Raw genomic sequence first — 21,609 nt, forward strand, 5'->3', positions numbered from 1 at the left:
TCTTCACCCTCAGAACAGAGCTCAAATTGACAGGTTCCAGTTGATTTCCTTCCCCAATCTCCGTTAATTACAAGCTCTTTTAATTACTACATGCATGTGAGGGGTGGAAACAACAAGATTTAATTACCAAGCTCCCACCAAGAGTGACCCAGCTTGGCCACTGCAGCAGGAGCTCTGACAAAATGCTGTTCAGTAACACAGCAGGTCTCCAGCACAGCAGCATCATCCTCTGGCACTCAAGGCAAGAATGCAGCTGCTGGTGGAAGCAGAGAGATCTCCTTTGTTCCTGTTTGAGCAAGGGGCTGGCACAGCTGGAACACTGCTGATGGCAAGGAAAACCCTTGCAGCTTTCCAGATGGGCAAGGTCCATGTTGATTCTCTCTCCCCCCCCTCTCAGACTCTCTTCTCCTTATTCTTAAAAAGGTAGGGCAGAACGTTCTAATGTTCCAGGAGCTTACTTTTCCCCTCCTGAAACACACCCATGGCTGGTGTCTAAAGTGGGATTTGGGCAAAACCAGAGACCTGCTGGGAGCTCAGCACCCAGTTTAACCTGGGAGGGAAGCAGACAGGAACCCACACAACCCCAGCCATTTTCACTCCAGGAGACCATGCCCAGAGCCCTGAAGAACAATGAATAGCCCTGGTGGGTCCAGCTGCCATGACTCAAAACAACCTGTAAGTGTTACACAGTGGAGGAGAGGGACCAAATCCACATCAAACACAGCAAGGCATACAGAAAAGAGGAATAACACAATCAATTTTATCTCCACTTTTACAGCATACACACACACCCCCTGAAAACCACTCAGTAGTAACAATCCCCAGAGAGAAGGCAGGGAAGAGTATGGATTGAAACAGGGACCCAACACTGCTCAGCCCCTCTGAACAGTGCCTCCAGTCCAGCTGCAGTTGTGTTGAAAAAACTCAGCCCTGCAAGAGCTCCAAGTGAGCTTCAGGTAGCAGCTTTATGGGTCCCAAACTGCAGCGTGATAAACAGTGTGTACAGGAGCCACCACAGTCTATCAGGAAGGATATTAAGACCTTCTGGTAAAGAACTTCAGCAAACACTTAGTCAGCCTCAATTTATGATCTGATCCTTCAATTCTTGGCTCCAGAAGTGACTTGCCCTTGGCTCCTTCAATACAGGCTGTGCTCATTCCTGAGTATGGCTTCTGGAAAAGACAGGAACTCAGCTGAGCACTAGCTCAAAACTTTCAGTTGCTGCTTTACTTAACTGTTTCCTCTTAATTCTTTCTTTTTAAAAGAGAAAAAGAAAAGAAAAAAAATAGTGTTAGCTTCCTGCATAAGCAAGGAGAAGAACCAGCAATAAAGGCTGATAAAAGAATAATTTAGAGCTGTGAACTCAAATCAATAAATAAATTTGAGATCTCTTCAGTCACCACCTCCCAGAGCTGAGGAGAATTAAAAACCAATTAAAAACTACACATCTGCCTCCAGATCAGTCAATTGAAAAGTGAAGGACAATTACAGGGCAATGATTGTCAAGAGAGAGTGGATCTTCCTGGACCACTTTTTATGGCTGATCATATAGCAATTTACTTACAAATAAAGTAACCTAAAATCACTATGTTATAAACCAGTGGTTCCAGTTTTAGAAAGCAGCAGACTCTTATTGATCAGCTCAGAACAGTTTGCATTTGATTCATGAAACTGTGCCTCAGGTTGCCAAGAACAGAGCTGCTCCTTAATTAATAGTAATGAGCACCAGCTCAGAAGCCTCACACTCATCGGAGCCCAAAGGGGCAGCAGCTGAGGCAGGAATCTCAGTGGGCAGCTTTCATCCAGCCAGAAGCAGACGCACAGAGCTTAGCGAGAGACAGTGTTTACAAAAGATGCATTAATGATCTCTGATGTTTCTTCATAACATCTTCAGCACTGCCAGAAATAACAGCTTTTTGGGCTTTAGCAAACCACCACAGCTCATCAACCTGCCCAAAAGGGGCTGCATCCCTAATTTTCACAGCCACAACTCGTTAATAAGCTATCAGAGAGCAGTATGCAAGCTGGTTATACCTGAGAAATAAAATGCATTTGTTTTTCTGTGGCAGAATCTTCTGGAAAGGAGGAAAAAGCTGTGGCCATTCTTGACTCATTAACATGATGCAAAAGCATTTACAAATACAGACAGCAAGTCCACTGAATGCTCACGTTAGGCAGGAATCACTGCACTTTGGTTTAGGACAAGCAGCATCAGCTCTTTGCATAGAGCAGATCACTTCTTTGCAGAATTAAATCCACTAAAGCACAAGTGGTGATGCCAGGTCAGAATTTTGTCCCCAGCTTCATCCTCAGGAATACACCAGCTAAACTCCAAGTCTACCACCGAGTGTGACATTCAGCAGGCTGCTTGGCTCAAAGTGCTGCCACCCAAAGAGGAAAAAGGAGCACCTTGTAGCCAGGGCACTCATGTCAGTGAGCTCCTGGAGAGCCCATGAGGTGCTGTTTAACTGGCAGTGAAACAAATGGAAATGTCACCTGAACAACGATGCTGTGCAAAGTAAACAGAGACTGAGCCAGCTCCCATGGAGCATCTGAGGGACCAAGACAAAAAAAGGTAAATAATTTCCTTTTTTTAAAACTGACCAACTATTTTCTTCAATCCCCCTATTTAGAGGGGAAAAAGTAACTGCCATTTCAAAGTGCCAAGAAACCCCCCGTACCTTTCAAAGCCCTCATGAATCACACCCACATACAGTAACACACAGTGCTAATCCTTTCCATGAATCTGGTCCAACTCCAGGTGCTCCAGCTGCAACATTTTAGCTAAAAACCTCTGCACAGAGCCCAATGCACCTCAAGACCACAGGGCTACAGCATCTCTTCTAGGAATTTGCCCAGCAGCTGGTTATTCACAGCCCTGTCTGCAGTGCAGTGCAGGGAGTTCCCCCACTCTCCCACACACCTCGAGAATCCTGGCTCCTGCCCCAGGTAGTGCCCTTGGAGTGTCACACGTGGGAAATGGCCAAACAGGAGGGAGCTGGGGCCTGTCACCCACCAGTATGATGCCTACCAATTGCAATTCCCTTCCAGAACCCTCCAGAGATGTGGATCTTTGCACCAGGACAATGCTGCCTTAACCTGGCGGCAGTGTGCAGTTCCCTCCTGGTCCAACACACTCCCAGGGTTCACAGGAATCTCAGGGCTGGGTTCAGCAAAGCCACAGCCTCTCCAAAGCATCAGCCCCATGATCAGACTATAAACATGCCAGCAAAGCACAAAATTAAGAGAGATCCTGGGCTGAAGGAGTGAGTTTCCTGAATCCCTGGCACTGGTACTGCTGGCCACATTGAGGACTGAAATTCATTGGGTCAGTCATGGCAAGTGGTCACTGTGGTCACCAGAGAGCCAAGGCACCAGTGTGCATCCAACCTGAAGTTTACAACTGCTGAACAGGCAAAGGACAAAGTCTGCAGGACATTCAACACCGGGCAAGTGGCCAGAGATTTCCATGGACCTTCCAGCATGGCAGGAAGACATCTTACTTAGCTTTGTGCAGCTGAAAACCCAAACAAAACAACAAAAGAACCCAAAAAAATCAACCATGCAGACCATGTCAGAATAAATGGTCCATTCTGGGAAATGGTCTTCTTTGAGCCATGGCCATTAACTTCCAGAAAAGAGGAAAAAGACAAGGCACAGCTCTGTCCAGAGCTGTCAGCAGCTGGGCCAGCTGCTCTGGGAGTGAGGGCTGTGCATTTCCATCAGATCTCACTCAGGTGCCCTGCCATGGCAGCAGGCTCAGCTGCAGCCAGCAAGTGCCAAAGGTATGCTGAGAGGTCAGGCATGTTTTAATGGAGCAAATTAAAGGAAGAAAATAGAGGTGGAATCTTTATCGAAGCTGCAGCTTCAAAGAGACTTATAAATAGCTTACTTAAAATGAATTCAGACAGTGTGTGCTTCGTTTTTCCACAAAACCACTCAAACCCCAAAGCTGAGAACTAATTATTCCCACACTTTTGATAGCACAGAGGCTGACAATAGGGCTTTGGACAGCGAGGAAACATCTCTGAGGAGCAGACTCGGGACATTTCCTTGGTTCCACAAGTAGGAGGTTAATTCCCTGTCAGTCTGCACTCTGCTGCTGGAAGGTTTGTGTCCTCTGTAGTTAAGCAATGAAAAGACAAACTCAGTAATGCCCATGGCTCGCTGTGGAAGAGAGGAACAAAGAAGTAGCTACCAATAATCAAATCACAAAGTACAAAGACCAAATGTAATCTATGACTGACAGGAGAAGCAGGCAAGGTGACATGGAGATCAAAAGCTGGCCTGAGTAAATTTGCTGCAGATGGCTGTAAAATAGAGAGGAAGGGGAAGGATTCAGAATAATCTGTTACTGGGCTGATACACTTTTAACTACAAATAAAAGGAATCCACACATGAAAACAGCTAGAACACCGTGCAGATGCATGACAGGCAGGAGTGTAGACATGTATGAAAACATCCCAGGGAAATAAAAAGAAAAAAGTGTGTTTGGGGTTCAGCTACTGTGCATTGAGCTAGGACAGGGATAGTAATTAACACAGTTGGTCTGCTACTGGTGTGAAAGTTACTGCAGTCTCAGGTAAGTGTGCACTGGATCCTGCTGCCCCCTGTCTTTCCTCCAAGAGATTTTACAAGATATGATGTTACAGTTTTCTCCCACACCTCCACGAATGCAGCATCCTCCTGTCCCTCAACAGCCACTGCCAAACCTTCTACACTGACACGAGGCAGCACCACCTTCCTGCTCTTCAGACTGGTGGTACATACACACAATAATTCACACTACAGTATCCGTGGCACATAGGACAAAAAGCCATCACTTCTTAAAAAATGCAACCAAACCCCAAAACACTCCCTCTGCTGGACTCAGTTTGAAAAAAAAAAAAAAAAGGAATTCTTTTACAGAATGGTACAAAGCACAACAGTCCTGAAAGGTGACACAGATCCAGCAGCAGCATGTTTGCTGAGTACCATGTTGTATTTCTACAGAGCTAACATCAATAAAGCCCTGCTTGCTTACTGCTAAAATTAACATAAATTGTCATTTAAGTGTGCTTTGCTTGCAATCAGTTAAAATAAAGATCCATCTGAGAGGAGCGACGAGGAAAATTTTTCTGAATAAACACTATAAAGGAAAAATTGTATGTGAAATTGCATGTGAACATGGGGACAGGCTAGTGTGGACTCAGTTTACATGAAGGGTCAGAGGGACATTTTTTATCAGTTGCACTTCAGGGGCTATTGAGAACCTTTTCCTTGTGAACAGGAACAGAACTGGTAGAAAAAAGGTTGAGTCCAAAGTTTCACAGAGCTACAGGTCAAACAAACAAGAGACTCTCAGTGAAAAGACCCAGATCTAATACGTCACTAATTTAATTCCTGAAAACTTGCTTGCTCATATCTATCTCAATTGAGGTCTGTAATGTGCAATTGGTAAGTTCTTCTAACCTTAGTTAATACTTGCTCTTCTTAAAGAATTTTTTTTCCTTTAAATCAAATCTGATCAGAACAGGCTTCATCTTTCATATGAATAAAATCTGAATAAAGTTTTGACCCCAAGCACAAGTGATGACTTCCACTGCTGAAGGTCTGAGGAGGAAATGCTACCTAGTGGATAGGAAACTCATGAGCAAATAATTCTTTCTTTTTAAATACATAACAGAGGTATGCTGAAGAAATCAGGCTCATTTAAAACACAATGAAAACAGGACCCAAGAGTAAGACTGACTTCTGCTTATTTCCTCTGTGTTATGTACAGGAAAGTTCACGCACAATTAAACAAGAAAATAAATACACAGAGGCTCTCCTTGAGTAATTTTCTAACAGTGACCACCAGCACAACAAATCGTGCTGGTGCAGTGAAATGATCATGTCTTACCAGCAGGATTTGCTCTGCGGGGTTTGTGCACTGAAAGAGCAGTCCAAGATTCCTTTAGGGGCTTGGAGTTGCCAACACATTTGAGCGTTTAGTCTTTATCTCCCATCTCTCTTGTGGACTTCCCACCTGAGCTGAACGATAAACACAGCCAGCTGGAACTAGACAAGCCTGTCACTGACACCGAGGAGGGAAAACAACTAATTTATTCCGGTTCAAATTACACAGATCTTTCAGCGGAGGTTCCCAATGTCTGTTTTAGCTCCTCCACCTCCCAACGGCTGATTGCTTCTCCCCACTGAGCACCGCTGCTCCTGCTCGCTGAAAACAAGGAATCAGTAGTGCTCAGTTTGGGGCTGGCCCATCAGAGCGAGGAGGAGAGGATGAGGAGAAGGCAGAGGCGCCCCCAGGGCTGGGAAGGTGTGCGACACACGGGGACAGGAGCTGGCAGCGCCGGCTGCTTGCATTGCACTGCCCTCTGCTGTCACAGGAGATGCGCAGGAACCGAACTGCTGAAAACACCGACTCGCTTGGAGCGGATCTACAGAGAAAGGGAATGGACGGGGGTATTTCTCCACGGGATTTTTCCCACACGAAGCATTTCATCCTGCTCACTCTTATCCACCTGCCTGCTAAGAATTTACAATTAAAGTAATAAACCTAATTCTTGTCTTTTTCTGTTAGTAGAGCTCCAAGTGCTTTACTGAGAAAATGTATACTGATAGATTTTTGGGGTTTACTCTTTAGACACTGCCTAAAGCCAAGGCCTGGGCAATTAGTACTGAGCTTAGAGCACTTAGCACAACACAGAGACCCATGCTCCTACTTACAGTAACACCTGAAAAGCCCTTCTACAACATTTACCATGTAGCCACAACTGTATTTCTAACACCCCTCCTCAAATTTGATAGTTTGCTCCTGCACTAGCACGTTGCAGGATGGGACACAAGAAAACCTATAAAAAAATAATGCAGCGTTCTTGTGTGTTAGCAACATAAGAAGTGTAATACAGCTCTGTGCAATAACCTCCATGACAATTTTCTTCTTCTAAAATAAAAAAATTTCTATGAAATCAGACAATATTACTTGGCAGAATAATCACTCACAAAGATAGTTCTTGGAGAAAATGAACACCCTCCAAGCAGCTCAAGAAAGCATCATTAGAAGCACATTTTAACAGAAATGCATATTTTTCATACCTAAACACAAACTCCAAACATACAGTATTTCTTCAGTGCCCTGTATATCCCAGAAATGCCACAGAGCTCTTAACAGCCATTAATAGAATGCTCACACAGAGATCCTAACTAATTCCTTTGAAGTGGGGAATTGAATGCTGGGATGAAAAGCCCATGATTGGCAGAGAGCTCGTGCATCATTAGGCTTCCTGCATGGGAATAGCAAATCTGCAACAGCTTATAAGCATATGGTTTGAACATCAGACTTTCTAGAAACATAAGCTCAGAAGCTGGCAGATCAGCTCAGCCTGACAACCTTCTGCTGTGTCTTGCAGCAATAACTGCTTCCCTACTCCTGCCTGATCCAGCAGCTCACACAAGAGGCTGTCCCCTGCCTGGGGGCTGCTGTCCCACCACTGGGGACAGGAAACACAGCCACAACCCACAGAACCTACACAGCACACAGTTACAAACCAGGGCTGTGCTCAGAGCTGCCTGCAGCAGTTTCGGTGACACAGAATCCCTTGGCCAAGGGCGAGTGGAAATAAAAAGGAAGGATCCCACAAACTCACAACCTGTTTGTATAAATGTGATGAACACCTCAGGGATCCTCCTGGAAGATGGGCCACTGTTTCCTATCACTCCATAGGATTGCCAGTGTTCTGTTTGGATTACAGATTCCCATGAGGACTTCCTTACAAAGCTTCAGAGAACTTTTTTGCTGTGCCACATGTAACTCACACATAGAGATCATTCCCTCTCATTTACACTTCATGAATTCCTGCAAATAAACTGCTATGGAATTCTTATAAAATGGAAATTCAGTGGATCTAATAAAAGTCTCAACAAGGTCCACAAAACTTGCATGCAAGGAATTTAAAAAAATTCCTTTAAGGACTCCTGAGCAGGTGAATGCAGGAAGATTAATACAGTGTTCAAGAAAATAAGGGTGGATTCATTTCCTCAGGGTTTTTTTTCATGCTGTCAGCACAGAATCTTGCAAGTCTTGACTTTGCTAACACTGGTACTATTTTTACTTTATTTATGAGGAAACTAAGGCAGAGAGATTAAAGATAGCGCAGGATAATTAGCACAGTTTGTCAAACTGAGTAGCAATTAAAATGGAATTGTGGGAATAGCTGGACTTCTGTACAACTTAGCATTGAAATTTATCACACTAAATGATTCAAGTCTTTAAAGGCTCATAGGTTTTATATGCATATGCTTCTGATATAGCTAAATTAGTATATTTACCACCCCCAGAATGACCACTGTGTACACAAAGGGTGCTCTGATGATCATGAGGAAATGATGGAACACACAGGCTGCTTTTCAAGGGTGTCTCTAACCGCTGCACACAAGATAATGATGTTATCAGGTCTCTTCAGAATAAAATCTAAATAATTGTTTTGATTGGAGAGGTGCTGAGAACCACATGTTGTCAGAATGTGAAGCTCCACTGAAATCTACACGCTTCTCCCAAGTTGCTTCATTTCTATGCAACTTTTGGAAAAAAACCCAAACCAAGCCAAATCAAAGTGAAGAAACTGTTGGAATGTCCCATGTCTACAGCTGGTTTTAAATGCCTCTCATCTTGGACTATTTCAGGGGCTTGCACTGTAACAGGCTTTAAAAGCCAACCTCTGTCATAAAATACTTTTGATAACTGAAGTGATTCTCAGAGCCTGTGAGGGAGGGAAGCATTTTAAACAGCTCAGAAATTTTCAGATTGTGCTCTGCTCTAGAATAACCAAATTCAAAATCCTTCTTAAAATCAGGGTTTCTGGTCAATTACTTCTGCCTTCGGCATCCAAGAACTCATACTGTATTTTGTGTGAGGACTTGGAGCAAGCCTGCAGGGCACCCCACTTACTGTATGAGACCCGAGAGCTCTTACTGCCTGTGGCTTCAGAGAAAACTATCAGAAATCCTAACAGAAACTCACCCTTTTAGCTTTCAGATTGACTGATTAGCACTAAATATTTGAGTAACTAATTTTAAGAGCTGGAGCGTTTATGTTCAGTGCCTTCTACTCCAAGCAAATTCTTGTTTGAAACAGCAGGCAATATCCACAACCCAGGGCAAGCAGCAGCTGCACAAATCTGGTTGATGTTACAAACAGTTTGATATATCTTTGGTTCAGCTGTATTCAGTCGAGCTCATAAAACCCCCAGACACTTCTGTCAAAAGGAAAGTGCCAGGGGTCTTCATTCTGGGTTGCAAGGAAGAGAAATGTCTGAAATGTCTCACCCTCTCTCACTTTTCCCCACCAGTAACACCATGGCCAACAGCAATAAAGCAGCTCTGCTCCACAGTCAGGAGACCACTGCTCTCAGTTTGGACAGCAGCAGATTGGTCACCACTGCCAGGAAACCTTTACCTCTGCATGAGGAAGACAGGGAAGATGTCAATCACAGCTTTTGGGACACTGTTTCCATAGTCATTCTATCAGCTGTTGAACCCTGATGATCACATTGATAAGGATTAGACACCACAGTTACTGGTAACAAAGAGAACACTTACCCAGGAGGACTACAACGCAGGAGGATTCATTCACACTGTCTTTCTTCCTTCTGGGAAGGAAGTTCAAGGCCTTCCTGGTTTGAACTTGGAAACTCTGTGCAGTTTCTTTCCACTCCCCAAACTCATGCAAGTTTTCAAAGGCCATCTTGAAGCTAACATCAGGTTAAAGATTACCAGCGCCTGCCTGCAGTATATTTAAAATGCTCTTACTTCAAACTACAGGATTTTCTTCCCTTTTTGATCATAATTTCAAACTTGAACTTCCGTCTACTGAAATAGGTCAGATTAATTAATGGAGCAGATTTCCTTTCATCTCAAGAACAGCAAACCACATTCAAACCATAGGCAAAACACTGACATACAATTAAGACTTGCACATTTGTACACGTTGTATTCATTTGTACTTCTGTGGGGATATATTTCTCTCAAACTATCTTACAATAACGATTTTAACTCATTAAATACATAAGACAACTAAAAAATACTCTTCCTAACTGCACTATAGGTGCCATAACATACCTTTAAAAACTAGCCATGTCAGTCCATGTCCATCTGCAATCAATACATTAAAATGTTTAGCTTTTCTATGTCTTCTTTCCTCTCCTTTTCTTTTTGCCTTTAATAACAGTCTCATGCCAAAAGCCTGCCATTTCTGCTGGAGAAAGACAATTCCAAAGAAAAAGTCCACTGTCAGTGTAAGCCTAATCTACCTTTCCCTCTAGATTTTTTGTCTACAGTTCTGTCTACATTTTGCACAACGACTCAACATTAGAAAACATAGAAGTGAGTAGTCAAGAGAAAGAGATACTTATTAGAATTATGACTTTTATTTTTATTCACTAGAGCAACATTGAGGAAAGAATTTTTACATACAGGTTTTTTTAATCAACTTTACAAGCAAATTCCAATATACAGTATTTACTCTGGCCTGGGTTAAAAAAACCAAAAACAACAAAGCAGATAGTAAGGGTACCTCTTGTTTTAGCTAGTACTGAATTGAAGAGTTTGCTACACAGGAGTTACATTGGTTTTATGGTGGTGCTTTTATAATTAAGCAGGCAGTGAGCAGCTTTACCATAACAGTGACTGAATTTCCTTGATAGCACAGTTGTAAGATGACTGAGCCCTACCACCAGGGTCACGTTAAACCCACTCTGCTCAGAAAAAGCCTCTGTAACGAGATAAGGAACAGCTACGGAAGCCCAAATCAAGAACTGATTTCCATTTGTATGGCAAGAAAATGTCCATATTAAGAGGATTATGTGCTGTGCAAAACCAGAAATACTTCCCCCCCCAACATGCAACCTACCCCAGTATGACACTTTAGAATGTGTATATGGCTGTGACATGCAAAGAAAGGAAATCACGCAAATGGCATTCAGTTTTCAGGCATCCTTACAACAAATCAGCATTGAGACCAAGGATGAAATGAACTGTACTGACCTATGATGCAGTCTAGTTGCTATGCCTGCTCTCACTGCTACAAGATGGAAAGTTGAGGAACCGCTTTATTTTCTTTTTCAGAACTGTATCAAAATTGTGTCATTTTGGATTTTCAGGGCTTTCACAATTATTTCGAGAAAGTTGGGGAGATAATATTGCACTTCTTTTCTTAAAACCCTATTCTGGGACTATTATTCTTTAAGAGCTATGCTAGTCCTAGGGAAATTTTACCATTGGCTTTGACTGGCAGTAGGAAGTGCTAGCTTCAGGGAAGGGGAAGGTAATAATGGTCTGGCTGTTATCATCAGTGTTAGAATTCCACAGTTAAATTAAAGTCATTGCACAACAAAAACTCCGTACACTATATGAATACTTTTAAACATGCTAGAGTGCATATCGATCCTGTGAAAGTGATGTGAGAATACCTTGGAAACAGCAACACTACCGGGGAAATTTGTTTCAAACAAAAGCCACACACAGCAGGAGGCATCTAGATTATTTTAGGCACAACTCCAAGCAATAAAGCTCATTTAAAGTGCAATTCTGTTCCTTTCTTTTGTGTTTATTCACTTGTTAAAATGCGTAATTGCCTCTGTACGCACATACTGAACAGCAGTTTAATACTTTTGTGAATATTGCACAAAAGAATGAGAAATCAAAACAACAAAAAAAATGGCAATAAATCAATTTTATAAACCTAAAAAAGACCCCTGAAGATATCGAATACTTAAATGTACACATTTTGGATCATCTGCACCAGTACTGATGATGTACCTGCACCTTCTATAAGGTAGATATGATACCTGAAAATACTCACTTAATCCCATTTGACAAACACTCTCAGTGCCCTCTCATCCATCACTCCCCAAACCTCACTTCACCACTTCTCTCCCAGCTGCCATCTCCTGACAGGCTTTGCCATACTCTGGACTTACTCTATGTGCAACAGAGCCTTCCCTGGTAAAGTCTGAAGAGCCCAAACATGCAGTTGTCTTAGAGGGATGCGAGGTTAGCAGCTGAACACAAACACAAGGCAGGCTAGCATCTGTCTCATCCACGACCAAATCCTGCTGGCTCCAGCTCAGTGTCTCACTAATCTGTCAGAACAAAATGGGGAAATGCTATAAAAATGGACTATTTTATCTACTTATGCTCCTTTAATACATATATACAAGCCCATATAAATATAACATTCTCTTCTGGAAAGAAAAATTATGAACTGCCTTTTTCATAAAAACCTTCATCATCTCGATATTCTTGGCTTCATTTGCTTTGATCATCTCCTTAATTTTCAGTAAAGGTGCAGATACAAATAAAGGTGTAGATATCTATACTTTTAAATGTAAACATAAAAATTGAAACATCACTAAACCAGGCTGGTGATACATCCAGAATAAGAAGCGGAAGATGATGAATTTCTGCCAATAACATTAGGTGAAAATTGTATTTTTACACAAAATCATATACAACTAACAATAAAATCTGCTTCTCTTCAAGGAAAGTAAACTTAAAAAACACACCTTCCACAGAAATCTATATGGACCGGAAAATAAACGAGGAACCTGATCATTCCCTCAGCAGTCTTTAAACTCCTGAGAAACACAGTTAGCTGCCAGGAGCTAGTTTTGGGGAATATAAAAAGTGAATTTATTTTTTATTTTTATTTAATTAAATATGTACACTAAATACCACTAATTCGATGTTTTTCATGGAAATAAATTATTATCAGAGCATAATTGTTACTGCGATCTCAAGTTGTGGTTTCTGATCCTATATCAACAATTAATATTATTTGTCCTGTTGTCTTGCTTACATTGTCATCACCTCAGCTCACAGAAAGTCCTGCAGGTCCCTTACTTCAGACTGATGTAAGTAATTCTGAACAATAATCTCCCCCTACCCATTTCCCCCCTGCCAAGCTTTTAATTTTTCCACTTCATCGTCAGTTAAATAAAATTACAGTGTGAGAAACCCTAAATAATTCTTGAATATCAACTATGTACTGAAAACTCAGGTGAGATGACTCTTTTTTTTTCCTTCACCCAACTCAAGTATCCATCAGGATACCCCCAGTTAAAGGGCTTAGATTACAGAAGCTGAACATTCAATTCATTTATGAAATGTCTACACATACTCACTTTAATTCTCTCAAAGAAAATACTGTAATATGTCAATGTCCTACAGCCAGAGCCTAGAACAAACTAACACTGTTGCATTTACTGAGATTATGTGCTCTTCAGGAACAGATTCTGAGCCAAGTTGCTGCAACAGCCTTCTGCTGCTGATTATAAAACCAACTTGAGAATAGGAAAAAAGAAAACACAATTATTAAGATCCAAAGAGTCACAGGAAAGATGGGGAGAATTGGAGATGGGACATAATGTCAAATTCCTGGAAAGGTTCTTCACTGGATATGGGAGCATGTAACTCGCATCATTTGTGTCATGGTCCCAGAGTGCACCAAGACTACTTTTAGAAAAAACAGTTCTTCTAGAGAAATGTAGGTTTTTTATGCTTAAATTCCCCAAAAAGCTCCTTACCAGTTATCATGCACTTCTTCAGAAATTACAAAAAAAAAAAAAAAAAAAGAACAAAAAACCAAAACAAAACAAAAAAAGAAAAAAAGAAGAAGAAACCAAACCAAAACAACAACAAAAAAACCCCAAACCCACATCTTTGAAAAACTCTTAAGAGTACCAGCTCTGGATAAGGACATTCGAGGATTGCTCAAAGCAAATAAGTGGGGTTAATTTTTTTCCTTTTTAAAAAATAGTTGCATTTTTAATATAAGTTTTATTCTGTAACATAGTTTCAAATTCTTACACATATGGCAAAGTTTGTGCAAAATCTCAAGTCAGGTACTTCAGAGCCTTTCAATATTAAACAGAAATCAATAAATACAAGCAGAACAATAAAAGTTTAAAATATTAATTAAAATGCATGTTGTGCAACCTCAACATAGGTGTTCTGGACCCCTTATTCCCAGAGGCTCCCTACTTACCAATTCCTAAGAGCCTGCATTGGAAGGTTTGGAAAAACATCCTTAGCACTGCACTTCAAGAATCTACCCGGTAATGTGTCTATTCAACACAATAAAAACATACCACAATCATTTAACAAATGAGGATGTTTAAGCGAGAAGATTCGTTTCACCCTGTGAAGTCTGCCTAACGTCTGTGAACAGTGAAAACGGGATAAATAAAGAACAGAGCAACTTCAAATTACAGCAAAACAAAACAACACAACCCACCCAACCCATCAGATTAAATAACATTAAATATGTCAGTCTTGAGAGAATGATAAATACAAGGATTTTTGCATAGGCCTCTGGAATACAGAGTCAGAATTATGGCCAATAAAACATCTGCTAGTCAGTCTAATTTTCTACCACTCCGACCTATCGAGTACTCAGAACCAAGAAGTCAGACAGAACAGCAATTTCATTGTCTAATAACTCAAACAGAGGTAAGAAATAATTTTTGCCATCCTGAAATAAATAGTGCAGCATTCTGGCATTTATGGTCACCACAGACTTCAGTATTTGCTTAATTACTAAGATTGCAATACCATCTTTATTACAGACCGACAGTAAAATAAAGCACTCTCAAGAGAAACTGCACAGCTCGTAACATCAGCCTCAGAACACGGCAGGGTGGACAATGCAAACCCTACAGAAGCAGCGATTTGGAACAGTGACTCAGGATTTGCAGGCTGCAGGTAGAGCAGGCTCCAAGGCAGTCACAACACGGGAAGTGGGTAACGGCGTGGCGTCGTGCGGTGAGGTGCGGGAACGGCCTCAGTGTGTCTTTGGTTTCGGGAGGCGGGAATGCCGACCGGAGGGCATGCTGTCCCCGGGATGCGAACCGGCAGAGTGTGTCTGCACGTTTTCCTTTCTCTGCACTGGTGGCCTGGGGATGTTAGACTTCAGGGAGGTGCTCTGAGGCTCTGGAGGTACTGGCGTGGATTTCTGACTGCTCGCTTGCTTGGATTTAACAAAGGACGTAGTTGGTGGGCGAAGTTTAGACACTTTCTGACTCTGTTTACCCTTTAGGTTATCCTGCCCAGACGTTGGCTGAGGCTGAGTCGAACTCAGTGGTAGAAGCTCACATTCCTTGGAAACAGCGGAATGATCTGCAGATCGTATGGGAACGGCCATGGTAGGAGGCACTAAAGCAGTTGGGGGTTTCACGATTCTCGAAGTCTTTGGCTGAGAAGCCTGGTTTGTGAATGGAGGTTGACCTTTCACAGGTAATCCAGTCTGCACCTCTGGAGCATCAGCTCGTGCAGAGCTCTGAAAGTGGGAACGAGGTGGCAGTGCACCTCTCTTTTTACTAGCCACCTCGCCAGGGTCTTCAGTGGTTTTGTTTTTCAAATTGTCCGGATATGATGCATTTTCATCTTTTGTGTTTAACTGTACGCTCGTTAAAGAGTTTATGTCATTCCGGCTATTTGGGACAGAGACATTTGCAGCATTTGGATTCTGATGATTTCCATTGTCATGCAGATCTGGTTTAGGATATTCACTGTGGGCCTCGATATGTGGAGTTTTTATTAGTTTTCCCTGGGCGAGGTCTGTGGAATTGGGAAGGCTGCTGGAAGGCTGTAGTACTTGAGGCTGTTGAAGAGAATGTAATACAAGAATATATTAGGCAGAGAAGACACCAGACACACTCAGAATCCAACGTGAGCTGACTGGATGCTTGAAAAGGGCTGTATATCTCGGTTTTTAAATCAAAACTTTGACTTTGGCAAAACAGGATGGGTCATGGGATGCGCACAAACGGAACTCGTAACTGAAGTGGAAAAAAATATACCAGCACTGGAATAAACAACAACATAAAGACAAAAAAGAAACAGATCGGCTTAAAAAGGAAACATGAAGAAGGCATGGCTGATGGTTTCACCCAAATCTACAGGACAGCGCAAGAATTCATGTCAGTGCAGATCAACTCCAATGGAGCACTTGACCCAACACAACAGCTGTGTCCAGCTTTTATTTCTACTCACTGCACACTGACCTCAACTACCCCAACCCTTTTACTGCACAGGCAGGAAAGGAGTTGGATGGACCACATGAACTTATTACGTTTCCTTCCCTTACTGAGGCCAGAATCTGGTGGGACTATGTGCTAATCAGGCTACTGACTTAAGCTTAGGCAACTGTTTTATCTTGAAGTGATTATAAACGGGCTGATAAAGAAACAGAGTTCATGTGAAAGTAGAGACCACACTCTACCACACTGATAACCATGGGATAAAGAGAACTGCAGAAGATTTTACGTTTTATCAGAAGATACAATCTAATCAGACACGCATCAGACAATAGAATTGCCAGTACCTCTTCTGGGTAATTTCTATTCTCTTTGCTCTGCCCTGTAAAGAGACTTAAAAGATTAATGGTGTACTAGCTTCACAACACATCCTAGACCTGCAACTTGGATACAGATCTTAGAAGCATTACTAAAAATTCTACAATTCGTGGCAAACTCCAAAATCTATGGAAACCTAAGTTACAGTTTTAGGAAGTTTGGATTATTTTTCTCACTTTCTTTACAAAGAAGGGGAACTGAACTCCAATTAGTCATCACTCTGCTCCTGGGATTCTTACCAGCTAACAGGTTGCATGTACACAGTAAACAGGCTTATTCTGTTTACTATTGAAATAGAGTAAATGAAAAAGAAGCAAGGTTTGTGTTTGAGAGATATGACTAAAAGCATCATTTTAATCACTCCCCTGAATTATTTACAAGTTCTAAAGAAAAAAAATCCATTGTTTGTCTGGTCTTTTTACCTCTTTGATCAGCAGGAAGAATGCAACGATAGCTGTGCATGCCAGATTCCTGTTACACTTCTAGGGCCATAGCCCATCTCAAGATTTTTTAGGCTTTTCATCTTTTCCCTGGCAGGATTACTACTGAAAACTGAATCCCCAAAATTCCTCATGGAGAAAAAAAATAATGGCTAATGAGAGGAAAAATCAAGGTTTCTCAGTCTATTTTTTATTTACGAGCAGTTTTTCCCATTAGAATGTAACAGTTGTCTCTTGAGGAAAGGCAAAATCTGGACCAGTGACATCAGCTATCAGTGACAGACATGTAAGGCAAATATCCCGAGCAGTCAGAACATGATTATTTTGGAAAGAGGGAAAAGATTTTTAAAAAAGGCAAAGAAGCCTTCAAAATGGTGTCAAATGAGTACCAAAACATTATTCCTTATGGGATCCAAAAGTAGCTTAACTTTGTGAATCATTCTTAACCATACAATCCTACAGGAATGAAATGCTAAACACAGTAATTCCATACACTGAGAGAGTTACAGCTTAAATAAAGTTAGTCCTCCAGATATTTTTTCCATTTTCTAGTGTTTATGTTTGGGTTAAAGAAGTAATTATCCCTCCAGTCTAGGAGTTGACAGGCAGATGTTAGCCAAAATGATTTACTGATTTGAGATCTCACCTGCAAAACCAAAACTGCTAATAATGAATGCAGAAACCAAAGTAATATGTACTTGATTCCCATGCAAATACTACAACAGAGAAATCATATTTTCTAATCCCACTTGAAGTAAAAAAAAAAATTAAAATATTTATAGCCCACAGTATTGTGTCAAATGTGGAAAAGTAATTGTCAGAAAATTTTTATCCCTCAGCTAAGAAAGGGTTTTAAATGCTAGTCTTCAAAAACACAGATGAATATCTAATCTAATCAATAAAAAAAAATCTAACTTAATATCAAATAATTCTAGCAATACTAATCAACACAATTTAAAAATATTAAGTTACAGAAGAAACGAAATTTGTATGGAAAGTTGAGTTAAGCACAAACACATCTGAAGTACAACAAAGTCATCAAGGTTTCAATAATGCTATTTTGAATTCTTCTGACAAAGGCTAGGTAGAATTTCCCTTTGGGCGATTTTGCATTTTACATATAAAAACAGCCAAATACGTGTTTTCCTCATTATCCTTCATAACCTTAAAAGGTCTAAGCAGCTGACTACCCAGAAAGTTAGCAATACTAAGGCAGAAAATGGCTACATGCTCAGAATGATGAGGACACTAAAGCTCTGGTATCATTGCCCAGTTGTTTTAAACACTGTACTGCTTTCTAATTGTGTATTTCTACTCAAGATCTGTCCAATTATCACAATGACAGATTTTAATATCACCAAATTTCTACATGCATTAACATTCAAAATGACACTAAAAGCAGCAAAATGCCACTTGCAAAATATGCATGGAACAGTTCACAAGGTATCCAACCCTGACAGCTGCTTTATTGTCACCCACAGCTCATATCTTTGTACTAAACACAAGTTGTCCTTTTACAAGAAATGTTTGAAATTCTGACCATGTTATTGGTAAGAACAATGAGCCAGCTGAAGGACTGAAGTACTTGGTGAATTCCACCACATGAAGGAGGAGAAATAAAGAAGCATTTTTCCTTCCAGACATAGTATTTTATTTCCCACAAGTCCTAAAAAAAAAGAGAGTTTCATCTGCACTGTTTTGAGTGCACTTCTGGTAATATTTCTGGGGTGGGACAGACCATGATTTGGAATAGACTGCCATGCTACCCAGACTTCTATTTATGTCCCATAAAGGAAAAGTGCTGGTAGACACACACCTGCACTCCTTTGAGATGTTCCTAAAATGCAAAGCTGGACTCCAACATTTCAAGCACAATGTAACGCTTAGTTCTTCTCAGACTGGAAATACTTCAGAAAAAGTAGTTTGTGCACATGCTCCTTTCTGTACAACGAAACAGATTTTTCTGTACTGGCAAGAGCTTCAAAGCCCTCCAAATATTGATGCACTAATCAAAATTACTCAATTCACTCCCTTACTTCACTAGCCTAAGAGATTCTTTCTAGTATTTCTCTCAAGTAAAACTGGCTGTTACATCATCCAGAGAAAGATGACATCCACCACAGGGATTATCATTATTGTACAATTATCAAACTACTGAGGTTGTATTAGCTTTGTGCTGGAAAACTTAAACAACATGTTGTACTGTTAAAGAAGTTAAAAATGTGGTCATGACAGTGATATTCATTAATTAGCTGAAAATTCCCTTCAGTTTTGCTTTGGTTATCTTGATCCCCATCTCGATTCCCTTGATAATACCTCTGTGGAATGAAATAAAGGCATTTTCTCCCTGCAGTATCTTGAGGAAGGAGGGAAGCGATGCAATGGAAAATCCGAGAACTGCATGCACATCTCCCACACACATGCATCGTGCATAGGGCAAAGAAAAAACCCAACAGTGAAAATGCGTGAGGGGGAAATGGGAATAAATCTGAAGTTGTACTGTACCACGCTTTATCACAGAAGTAATGGACTAACTTCTCAACTCCTTGCCAATGGCATAATGGAAAGCAGAGACAAGAAAAAGACAAGGACAATGATGTCAGAGGACCAAGACAAAACAGTGAGCAATTGCCGTGACAGAACTGCACCTTTCATCATTTCAACTGCAATTACCATGTCCCCCATTGGTTTTTAGTCCTCCTTCAAGAAACAAAGGTAGCAACAGTATTTAAGTAATGCAGTACAAAAACATTTAGAGCAAAACCTGCATGGAATACCTTCAGTCTTATAACTCCACGGTTTTCAGCAGTTCATCTCTTACATTCCAAATAGTAAAACTAAAATTTGTGTGTGTTATTACAGCTGCATAAAAGAGAAATCTTTGCATACATGCATATGTATATTCAATATCTAACCCTGAACAGCAACGTCATTAAAGTCACAGCATTCCATCCTTGGATGATACTGCCCATTTTTTTAATACCTCATCCTCCTAGCAACTCACTCACAAGCTGGAACAGACAACTACCACAGGTTCTTTTTGGAAAGGGGTGGAAGGGAAAGGTCACAAACTCTGCTATGTAATTCATTTCCTCATCAGCTCTGCCATCCCTCTTCTCACTGCCCTGGCCCAGGATAAGCTGTTATTTCAAACCATGGCCTGTGCAGAGACAGCCCTGCTGAAAGGCTGAAACAGAGAGTTCTCATTTTCCACCTCTGGAAAACATCAACATTTCACACCTTAAATCTGTAGCATTTGCTAATAGCTTCTTTTTGAACTTTTTCTTTTCTTTCCCTTTGATTTAGCTGTACTATAGCCATATTTCAGCATTAAAATGTAGGATTCTGCAGTATGGAGGATGACTTCAGATAGTGACACAAAACAACTGTATTTTTTTCAAACCAACATTCACCACAGCCATGAGGCTAGTAAAATAATTGCTAATGTGGCAAACCTTTGTTTTCCCTGCATAGTCTTTACAGAAACCCCAGCTTGGAAAATTTTATTTTTTCAAAGAAAAATTACTTCAAGTATTACCTAAGTACATCAAGGCAGGTATTTAATCTACGAATATAGATATATATGCAAAACCAGATAAATATGACCATATACAAGATCAAGGGATTTTTTGCAAATGTAAATTTAGTTAGGTACAAAAGACATTCCTCTTGTAGTTCAGCATGTACTGAAGTTGGGGGGAAAAGAGCTTTTCCTGAAAGATTCTTCTTCATATAGCTGAACACTCTGGGAGCAAAAATTACATTAAAAAGGCAGTAATGTAACGATAACAGGACGTTTTTAATAATTTGGGACAGAACTTCCCAGCTAATGCTCTGGCACAACTTGGTTCTGATAACACAAACACTTCGTACACCCTACAAAGCTGTATCGGTCAATAAAGCTTTGGAAACACTTCAGCGCTGAGCAATGTGTCTTTGTTGAAAAGAAAATGCAGGAAAAAGCACAGCCTGGATCTGATTTATAGTCACTGGGCATAGAGTAGTTTTCTTTCTGGTGATAACAAGCTGTATGTCACCTGCTGGAATTGCTTAGATTATCTCTGTCTCTAATACTTACATGCAAAAATTCTAAATACGTCTTCCAGGAGTAGTGGAGATATAACAACTGCAGTGCTTGAATAACAGAGCAGTTTGGATCAGCATTTCTGTGTGGAGAAGCACTTGGGGGTAAGGGGCCTAAAGTAGTGTAATATTCTTGTATTACAACACAAACTCATGACTGCTTCCTTACCAATGTGTACTCTAAATGTTTGTTTCCAGAGCTGCATCATTAAAGCTTTAGAACACAAATAGAAAAGGTTTAACTGTATTGAACAAAGTCTGAGATGTCATCAAATCTATCCTATAACCAAAAGAAAAATAAATGAGGGGTTTAGTTCAACTATACAGGAGTTTAGTTCAAGACACGTGGGAATTACAAAAACAAAATTTTATGGGCTTTTTCCATATAAAATAACAAAATTCATGTACTGTTATCAAAGTGTTTATGAAACACAAAGTGCTGAATTGTTTCCAAGGCTGGCGAAAAAGAATGAAATTAAGAAATGTGGAAGTACTAAAATTAATTGTCAATAAAAGTGCAAAATATACATCCACTGCTGAAGTGTGTTGCAGTGCAGTGATATGCTATGGCAAGTTCAGCAGCAGGTGTGCTGACATTGTGACTGGTGCTTAGGGAGAACCAGAAAGCTACACTAGTGTAATATTACCTAGCAGGGATATATTTCCTGTACTGCACAGCAGGAGGGAAGTTATTT

The 21,609-nt window shown here is 40.8% G+C and overlaps 1 protein-coding gene across 3 annotated transcripts in view; it reads right to left on the reverse strand.

Annotated features, from left to right (window-relative positions):
• Positions 1-14,562: 14,562 nt before the first annotated feature.
• CCSER2 (coiled-coil serine rich protein 2) overlaps positions 14,563-21,609 on the reverse strand; it is a 44,646-nt gene continuing 37,599 nt past the window's right edge. Inside the window, exons 10-11 of one of the 3 annotated variants that reach the window (XM_066324220.1) lie at positions 19,337-19,376; positions 15,475-15,637 (exon numbers count right to left, since the gene is read on the reverse strand). In XM_066324220.1, coding sequence (XP_066180317.1) covers positions 15,574-15,637; positions 19,337-19,376 — 104 coding nt within the window. In that variant the 3' untranslated portion in view covers positions 15,475-15,573. Of the gene's footprint in view, positions 15,638-19,336; positions 19,377-21,609 lie in introns of all 3 variants that reach the window. The other 2 variants (XM_066324219.1, XM_066324221.1) reach the window with 2 other exon arrangements.

Source organism: Sylvia atricapilla, chromosome 8 (assembly GCF_009819655.1).
Source record: "Sylvia atricapilla isolate bSylAtr1 chromosome 8, bSylAtr1.pri, whole genome shotgun sequence".
NCBI classification, from domain to species: Eukaryota; Metazoa; Chordata; class Aves; order Passeriformes; family Sylviidae; genus Sylvia; species Sylvia atricapilla.